Source organism: Etheostoma spectabile, chromosome 14 (assembly GCF_008692095.1).
Source record: "Etheostoma spectabile isolate EspeVRDwgs_2016 chromosome 14, UIUC_Espe_1.0, whole genome shotgun sequence".
Classification (NCBI taxonomy): Eukaryota; Metazoa; Chordata; class Actinopteri; order Perciformes; family Percidae; genus Etheostoma; species Etheostoma spectabile.
Genome location: NC_045746.1, coordinates 4,387,650 through 4,398,109, shown reverse-complemented (window position 1 = coordinate 4,398,109; position 10,460 = coordinate 4,387,650). Strand labels below are relative to the sequence as shown.

General features: G+C 38.6%; 1 protein-coding gene across 2 annotated transcripts in view; it reads right to left on the bottom strand.

The window, feature by feature from the left end:
* Positions 1-10,460, bottom strand: part of vps50 (VPS50 subunit of EARP/GARPII complex) — a 114,019-nt gene that overhangs the window by 46,637 nt on the left and 56,922 nt on the right. For both annotated transcript variants that reach the window (XM_032535044.1, XM_032535045.1), the window contains exon 13: positions 8,923-9,055. In XM_032535044.1, coding sequence (XP_032390935.1) covers positions 8,923-9,055 — 133 coding nt within the window. The remainder of the gene's footprint in view (positions 1-8,922; positions 9,056-10,460) is intronic.

The following is a 10,460-nucleotide window of genomic DNA, read 5'->3' as shown; positions in this document are numbered from 1 at the left end:
TGGCAGGGGAACAGATTATCGATGAGATTCAAGAGGCAAGAATTTCCAAGACTTTAGACGTCAGTCTTCTGTATAAGAGTACTGAAGAAAACATAAATGTGTCACTGACAGAATGCCGTGTGGATCTCGTGTTTGAGATCACACGCGCTTCCCTTCGTTAACCATTAAACCAGATGATGCTTGGATACATTAGTGAAAGAAAACAAGGGAGACAGGCATAAATCATGGGTAGTGTTTTTCTTATTCTGAAGCAGTGAGATGGTTGAAAGACCTTAAGCCTTAAAGATACAAACGCATAACTCAACTGGACTTGACTCAAAAATCTCCAAGCTGTAGTCAAAACAGACTCAGGCCCAGCAGGTTCAGTCTACAGTCAAAACTGTAGACTGAACCTGCTGGGTGAGACGTTTGTATTCTGAGCAAGACAATAAATATCTCTTGACATTTAGCCTGTTTTTTTTGTTTTTTTTGTTTTTTTAATAAGAAATACACTTATGTCACATTTTTTCAGGGGGAAACATTTATCCGTTTTTGACCTGAGAATTGGTGGCAGTGAGGGTGTTCTCATGACACACCAGAACAAAAATCACATCCATTACAAGAAGTAGACATATAAATGTTATTACACCCACAAACGGCGTACATCTAATTACACAATTATAATGAGGCCAGGAAGAGTTTCCTTCACAACCTAGATGTCGTGAGTGAAGAGATATTAAGCGCTTTAAAGAACACACTATTGAAAGGCACATCAAGAGGTTATAGGTACAATATGTAATGTATTTACTTTAATAAATCCAAAAATAACCCCAATGAAACATCAGATATTAAGGCAACATGCTAAGTTGAAAGCAGCAAACAAACAAACAGGATCAACGGAGCATATTGGAGATGTTATTTGAAAGATGGAGACAGCTTAGAGCACAAAAGGACGCCGAGTTGGCCAATTTCCTCCTGAAAAGGTAAGCAGAATTGATCACAGCTGCTAGGGACGGGCGTTTTATGTCATTTCAACATTTGTGTAGCTACTCACATTGAATCATATAGCCAAGGTGCCTGAGTTAGTGTACTTGCAAAAATAATTGAGACACAGTCAGTAAAGTGATCCTGACTGTTCTTGGCTTACGTCGCCATGCAAATCCTGCTAACTGTTAACGTTGCTAACGGAGGACCAGGCAAGCGGGCCACAGCTGTTTACAACGCGTTGGCTGTTGCGATTGTATCCAACAACGGTGAGTTACTTGAAGCCAAGAGAGGGGGGTCTGTAAATCGGGAAGAGAGGACCTTGAGTTTGCGGTGTGTTCAGCAATTGTTGCCATAATTTTAAGCCAATAAAGTGTGTATTTCAGTCAGGTGAAAAAGGACGGTTTTAGTGGTTCCTATCGTAATTCAAAGCCAAGGAAGATTGTCTGTCTGGCGTGTGGAGAGGATGGCGAGGTTGTGGGGGTTTTAGCGACTCCTACTGTAATTCTAAGCCAAAAAAGTGTGTCTGTCCGTCGGGTCAGAGCTCCGCGTGAGCACAGGCTTTTATGACGGTCAATAAAACCAGCATCTAACGATAGCTACCCCGCTGTGCTGTGAAGTAACGTCTGGATATGTGAGACAAGCGTCTAGCAACATTGTTGGATGCTCTGGTCTCAGCCTGGCCACCAACGTGAACGTCAAGTCTGGGGTGCAGGGGAGACCACTCTCTCCAGTATTTTGAATTTGTACACTAACTGTCCTTATTACATATTGCACCTTCAAAATAAAGCACTTGAAAAAAATAAACCTAAAAAAAAAACACATGGGGATCAGTGAACCTGGATTAATCACAACTTTTCAGAAACCTCTGAGTCTGTGAAGGTATTACTTTACAGCAATACAGGAATTAAATACAATAATTTCATTCACCAACATGCGGTGTTTGAAAATAAACACCATAGCTATATAAAGCAGCAGATTGTTGTGTGTAACAAATACATCAATTGCTGTACCAACTTTCTTTGCAGACTGTCCAGAGTCTGACAATGTTATAGGAGTGCAATAGCAAATTGGTGGCGTAGTCTTATCCATTATTCATCAATCATCAATTAAACATTAACTGCAGCTGATCACCTCACTGAGAAACAAAGTGGAAGAAGAACTCTGTTCCATGCAGCATAGTTCACGTCACAAGTTTTCTTACTCTATTATTCTTTTTCATCAGTCTGTATGTAGACCACCACTTTACCCACAGGACCTGTGTTAATCGTACTGAGGCATCCAATTAGCAGCAGAGGATCTGCCCCGCCTCATTATAGATTCTGGCTCAACACACCAAAGATGAGAAAAATCCTCAAAAGGATTTCATGTCATGTTATATTTGCTGCAATAACTTGGAACAATGGGCTTCCCTTCAAAACCATGAGTGGGTAAGCCCATGCCTTAGACTGTCCACTGCAATAATTGTCAATATTAACAAAAAGGTTTGGCCTAGCATTAAGTTTAAACAATATATCTTATTGAATAAAGTGGGAAAACACATCTGTCAATTGCAAGATTAAATCATTGGTTTTAAATACAACTTGTTTAATACAGTTTTCCCTTCTACAGAAATCTTTATTATTTGCATTGTTTACTAACATTCATCAACTCATCTCAATGACTTTTTACCATTTGTCTCAAAACCATATTTAGAATCTTAAAGGCAAAACCTATTTGTTCAGAATGGCTTTTAATACGTAGTAGTGGTGGTGGGACAATTTCTTAATAATCTTGTGAATGCATCAACACAAGGACCCTGTGTCATTAACAGTATCATTAGTCATAACAATGATTCACATGTTAACTTGAATAGCCAAATCTGTCTTATCCCTAGGGACAAGCAATGAAAGCTTCTCCTGTTACCAAGAATGAATAAAGGTGGTTTTGAGCACCAGACAAACAAGATTATTATTATTATTATTATTATTATTATTATTATTATTATTATTATTATTATTATTATTATTATTATTATAGGAGACAGCACTTTACACAACAGCAGATTGAATTTAAATTCTAGCCAACAAGAATACCTCTCCACCTAGCTGTACCATGGATGTTTATCTTCACCTCCCACAGACTGATCACAATCATCCCACTCAGAGATGGATGTGGCACCTCATGCCTTCCTTCAGATTCTGACCTTTGATGCGAGTGTGCTCATGCTTTTAAATTCAATCCGTTCTATTCCATTGATATTACCTCCATAGCCAACACTCTCATGCAAAAGCCAATACTAGTCGTGATTTCTGGTAATGCCATTGTGGCAGGTTATAACTACACATGTCTGGGAATTTCAAAAGATGTCCTTAACTGTCCTTCAGACCCCTATTACAGAGGGAGTGGGAGGGAGAGGAAGAGAAACATTTGGTAAAGACAAGAAAAACTGAGGTTGTAAAAAAACAGAGTCCTTACTAAAGTGAGAGAGACATGAGACTGGGAGCGCCAAAAAGAGTATATGGCGTTTAACGGAAAAAGAAAAGCAATAATTAATGGCATACTTTTTAAATACAGCAATATTAACAAATATTTGTAAAAGCTGTACACTAACTAAAAATGAGAATTCCTTCATCTACAATTTTTTTTCTTCTAAAAACTGATTTAAAACTAGTCTCATAGTGATGAATGAGCTTTCAAAATGCTGTCTGCCATTATGAGGTTTCTATTGAATAAGCTACCGAAGTAGTTCATCTCTTTAAAAACAAAAATAAAAAAGGTACTGTGTTTACTGATGGCTTATGACATTTCTGAATCCATAATGTTTTTTTTTTCCCGCATAAGTATTCTAGTCTCCATTTGTCCCCTTTTCCATCAAATTGTGTGTCTCCATTTATTCCCCCTTACTCTGTAGTTCAGTCAGTGCAGTTTGTGTCGCTGCGAACATCCACTGTTGACCTGGTGATCGTGTAGACAGCCTCCCCAGGTTTTCTACTTAAAAAGTCTTAATACATTGTCATTAAAACTGTTAAAACAGAGAAAGGAAAAGGTAAATTTTAGGGAAAGCTACCTTTTGCCAATGCGTAGGTGGTAACTAGGGCTTGACCTTTGGTGACAAGGTGAGTGACAAACTGGACAAGCACCCCCAGGGGTCTAAGCATGCTGCTTTTTAAACTATGACTCATACAAGAGCAGCATGCGCATGACTTTGCATATATCTAAAGTTTAGCAACAGAAAAGTCAAAACAGAGTATGACACCACACATTCTAAATACAAGCATATAGTAATTGTGAGAAACTGGAGAAAAAAAAGTATGATACCTTCCGTGACTACATGGAAGTTTAAATATTGTCTGATAATCCCCACAGATGACGCAGATGTAAAGAAAATAACAAAAACAAAGTACAGCTGACTTTTAAAATGTATAAAATACTAAATTAGACAACACAGAAAATTCTACAATAGCATACAGTACACACATTTCAACTATAATTGCCACTGTTCATCATACCCCCAACCGGCACCAGCCGACAACCGCTCACCAAGAGCCTGGGCCTGTCTGAGGTTTCTCCCTGAAAGGAAATTGTCCTCACTATTCAAGGTTTCTCCCTAAAAGGGAGTTTTTCCTCGCCACTGTCACGCTAAATGCTTGCTCTTGTGGGAATTACTGGAATGGTTGGGTCTTTGTAAATTATAGAATGTGGTCAACACCTATCTGTAAAGTCTTTCGGGAGAACTCGTTATGATTTGATACTATAAATTAAACTGAATTGAATTAAATATTATCCAACATGGTCCATGCCCATTCTCTGGATTTACTTTCACACACTCAAGGGCTCTCACACACGTAGAGCCACCCTTGTGCCTGAGGGTCATTGGGGCTGATAATACATGACAGGCCAGCAAATCTATTTTGTCGGGTAGGAATACGACCCTGGCCCATATTACTTCCTGAAACAACCTTTCCTTTCATCAAATGGCAAGGTTAATTACTAAAACATTACACTGACCAGCTCAATACATAAAGTGACCACTGGCTTAAATTCAATGAGATGCTCTTTTTAAGCATCTCAATGAGGTAGGAGGTGCATTGTGTGTGAGCGTGCGTGTGTGCGTAAGAAAAGGATTGATCTTCAGTGTGTCTGACTGTTAGGACTATGATGGCCTGGAGGTCATGCCCTTCGACAAATGAGACAAAGCCTGTACAGATGCCAAATGACATTCTGTGTCAAATCAGTCTAAATCCAGCAAAACAATTGCACCCTCTTAGATTTTGCTCAAAGTTTACCTTAATGTCTGTCTTTTCACACATTCTTTTCCAAAATCTAGGGCATGCTGTACAAACTTGAAATGTTTCAGTCATATTAACATGTTTGTCTTCAACCCTACAAAGTTTTGACAGCCTGTCTCTCTCTCTCACCTGAATGATACCGTGCATTATATTGATGTCCAAATATTGCTTCTCAGATAATGTGATTTTCAGGCTGTAAAATTGAAGTAATTTCAAGGGCTGAAAATATGACGACATAGGATTTGAACAGAAATATTTTACAGGTCTTGGTTTTGGGACACATTCTCGATATATACAAGGTTTGATCAAAATCTGAGACAGTAACAAAAACCTGTAATTGCATTTTAACCCAGAAGACTCTGACAGCGCCAGCCTATGTTAATTAAAAAAAGATTTATTTCATTGCCAAGACATATACATATATCTACTGGAATAGAGCAGTGTAAATATTATACTTTAGGTCCCTTGAAAAGAGGGGACTATGTATGAAAAGGTGTGTAATTCCTAAACCCTTCCTCCAATTGGGACGTAAATACCCTCATATTAAAACTGAAAGTCAGCACTACAATTTAATCTTGATGTTTCATTTCAAATCCATTGTGTCAGCGCACTGGGCTAAAATTGTGAAAATTGTGTCCCTGTCCATATATTTCCGGACCGAACTGTATGTATTTACAATAGCCGCATTTTTAAAGTGCATTCAAGAGACAGAACAGATGCACAAATGTTTAACATAACATTATACAATTAATCTTTTACCGAACTTGGTGGCTACAGTGTAATTATTAAATGTTTCAATATGCAGCCAATCAAATACCTTTTGACTGCAACAGTGGCATAAAGCAGACAGCTAGGGAAGCCTTAACTTAACACCAGAAATTCTTTCTAATATGCAAAATGTGATATTATCATCAGCCATGAAGCAGGCAATTGGTGTGTATGGAGAAAAAAGTAAACCATTGGCTACACTGTTGCATGCAGTTCAAAGTCAAGATCATATTTAATGTTTCACAATCAACTATATCAACCCTAAATACCTCTGTCCTTCTCTCGGAATATGCAAACTCTTCGTCCCTCACAGTCAATTCTTCCTTTCCCTCTTCTTTTTCCCTTATTTCTGCATCTCCTTCTGTGGTCTTCTCCTGCTCTAACCCACTTGGTCTCTCCAGTTTACGGCCTTCTTCTTCATTTCCCTCCTTCTCTTCCTCCTGCACACAACTCCGAATTTGAATATAAAGGTTTTGTCTCAGAACGCACTGTGCAGAGTGTTGTAACGCAACGCCACCAAAATAGCCTCCTAATGTTATGAATTCAAACATGCAAGTTTGTCATATTTAGTAATATGCTGTTCTTATCTTTAGGCTAAAAGGGCAGAATGCTATTACAAACCACGAGGGAGCGGTTTGACTTTTGGCTAACGTAATAGACGCGCTGTTGTTGATGCTGACTCGCCTCTGGCATACATTACATTCATTACAAATTTACTTTTAAATTAAAAGTGTGTTTAAACTTCACCTGGGGAAACGGACTTCACTTTCAGAGGCTCTGGGTGGGGAGCTCAGTCGCTCCAGTCTTTGCCGGGATGCACACCGCTGCAGACTCGCTGTGGCAGACCGTGCTAAAGTTGGTTTTATATTGGACGTTGGCCATTAGACACATTTAAAAAATCTTTTATGGTGTTTGACTTTCCAAAATAAAATGAACTTTACCAGGGTCTGTGGCAGCTCGTCCTCGCTTGCTCCGCAGAAAGCTACAGACCCTGTTTTTGACGTGATTTATCATAATATTTTGATTGAACAGGTTTTACTGTATCCAAAATTCAAGCACTTTCCAAACCTTGAAAACTCAACATAAAAAATCAAGCATTTTTAAGTATTTCAAGTACCCGTACGCCCCCCCCACCACCAGACGCACACGCACGCACACAAAAAGAGAGAAAGGTTAAAGCCAAAGGCAGGGTGGGGGACACCTTTACAGAGGACAGAGGTGACAGCCAATCAAATTGTGAGATAATAGATGTGCCTCATAAAAGGGAATATGGTGTATGTCCTTTCCACATAAAAGAGGATTTAATGAAGGATGCTGAGGACTTGGAAGGTCACCAACCACCTTTGTATCCTCATCCATTTGCCTAACAAATTATGTACAGTACGGGAAATGGACATGAGCTATCTTTCGATACGCAGTGGGAAGGTACCAGCTAATGTGACAGTTCTGTATTTGTAGCTAATATCTGACAAAGTCTTTGGTAAAACAAATGATACAAAGAGTAATGAGATGAAAAGTGTTATAAACCAAATCCAGTATGGTTTCTTTTCCTACATTGGTAAGTAATTCAACTTCTTGTGGAGCTTACTGCTAAACCACAAAGTATGTATTGCCATGACAACTGAGCTTCTCGAGGCTGATGTTTTCACATCTGGCTGACTGAAGGCAGGATGGATAGAAGCTGCGACACAAGCGAGACTTTTGTTGTTGATCCAGACATAAGCTTTGGGATTGAACAGATGTGATGTTCAGTCGTCTTGCTGTTCTTAATGGGCCGTAACTTGAGTGCAGCTTTACGGAGATTCCAGTGGAGAGTCAGTGTACTTTATAAAGTTATCATCACAAAATGTACAAAAAGAATGGATACATTTCTTTTCTAAAATAGTAAAACAGGTGCAATCTTGGGATCCAAATGACATTGGAAGGTCAAGAATGACACTAAGGATGACATAAAAAAACAACCCATGTGCAAAAGTCAGAATTGTATCTGTAATGAAACTGAAACCGCTGGACATTAAAAGCCATGCTTGTATGAGCTTATAAACCCAGGTCATGCATGGCACATTTTCATAAGAAAAAAAACGCATCACTCATGCTTCACCACTTGTGCATTACTTTATCCTTGAAACCATACGGATGGGTCATATTCATTCCGCAATGTAATTTCAACCATGTGTACATATAATTTATCTTTATGTAAAAAAGACAGATTGTCAAACCAATTCATATTTGATAGAAATGAATACATAACTGTAAAAAAAGGTTGAACTGTATTCTTGCACCACAGAGAAAGTGATCATTCCACTAGTGACTCATTTAATGACCTCTACACAAAAAGGGAGCTTAGTAAATGCTAAAAAAAAAATATACATGTTATTTCAGTACCCATACCACTACAGTCTGTGCTGCACAGATGCATCAGCACACATTCAATATTATCTTCTATTTTCATAGATATAGTCACTTTTCTGTGAGCAATAAAGCTGATAAACCTGCTGTATGTTAAGATCAAACTGCCAGGAAAGAGTGACACTCCTAAGCTTGTGGAGAAAGATGACCCACTTCTTACCACGTTTTTGTTAACTGAATCTGTGAGCTACTTTTCCAGGTTAGAGTATAGAGAGCAGATATGGCATCTTAGGAGTAAAAACCACAGAGAAAAAGCAGGTGACAGAGAGAGATTTTAAATAAAAGAAGAAAGGAGAGATTGAGGGGAAAGTTATGCGCTCTCTCTATGGGCTCTGGTACATGTGCCAGGTTGTTATTGTATATTTTATTTCTGAATCTGTACACTTCTACCGGGAACTGTACCTGCTTGATGTATTTGGGCAAATTGAAACAAATGGGGTAGTGTAAAATTTTATGAACTCATTCTGAAATATTACTAAAGTCGTAGAGTTAAACAGGTATAGTCTCTTACCTGCAGTTGAAGTGGTCTCCTGTTTGTCATGCTCTTCGTGCCACTGCATGGTGCGGTGGTAGCTCAGCATCACCTCCCACAATGCCTTGCATAGATCTGTCAGGCAGGGAATGTAGCTGTCCGGGGTGATATGCTGCCAACAGAGAAATGATAAAAACAGTCACTTTTCTACTGTATATGAATTCAGTGTTGTATTTAGTATTTCTGTGTCATACACCTCTAAACGCTTGTATTTACCTAAAATAAAAAAGTTATGGAGTTATGAAACAGTGCTGGACTACTTTAAATTAATTGCAAGATTCAGCAAGAGACTCAAACAAAAAAAATGGGCAACTCAGCTGTCCTCTATGTTTCATCTAATTAAAACCTGTTTATACTCATCAGTCAAGGACACTGTGTTGGAAAATCTATTTTTTGTGTCGCAAGAAACACGTACATCTTATGTAAGAGTCAATTAATGTAAGTAATGATTGAATTAATTATGTTATTAAGAGGGTGTCAAAGACCTATGGTGCACAATAGGTAGGCTATTATACTACATCTAACTTGACAACTTGGGTTCTCAAATGGATTTCACAGAGCTATTCACTCTCGGGACAATGATGCAGTGCATGGTTGTCTTGGTAACAGCACTTGTGTCTAGTTCATACACGTACACTTCTTCATATATGACATTTTTTGATTCTTTAATATAATATCTAGGTTAAAACACCTGTAAGCCAGTACTGTAAATCTATAATATGTCTATGCAGGTGGATAATCAACCACTCTTTGTGCATCAGAAAGTAAACCATCAGCTGTGATATAATGTTCATATACCCAAGGCATGAAGTGAGTTATTGCTTACATAGTCACCCATTGCCAGACCTTCCTCCACAGCACTTTAGAGGAGGGTCTGTGGAGGAAGGTCTGGCTAGTCCACACAGAATTCTGGAATGGGAGAAAAACGTGCTCTGGTTGGCTGACATTTCTTTAAACCAATCAATCACAATCGTCTTGGGGGGTCGGAGGGAGCAACGATGCTGCAGCAAAATAGACCCAGGAAGGAACCACCTTGGGTGGAACGTGTACGTTCAAAGGTTGTTTTAGTCGTGCAACAGAAAACTTCGATAGTCTAGCTAGCTGTCTGGATTTACCCTGCAGAAATCTGAGGGGCAGGTAACCATAGTCCTCATAAATCCACCAGAGTTCAAAATGCAAAGAAAGCGGAAGTTAACGGACATCCGGCTGAAATGAGGGACATCCGGCGATATTTCCGGCGGAAAAGGAGCAATCCAGGAAGTGACTTGTTGTTGATTTAAAGTATTGCTTTCATAAAATGTCAACGTTATTCTTTCTGTATGTTTTTATGAGATTAATAATGTTAACCTATGTTTTTTAAGATTATATGATAATAATTAGCTACATTAGAAATCAGAATCAGAAATACTTGATTGATTCCCGAAGGGAAATTCTGTGTTGCAGTTGCACAAATAAATAATCAAGTAGAAATATAAATAAGAAATATAAGGAGTGTGGATATGTATGGTATTTACATA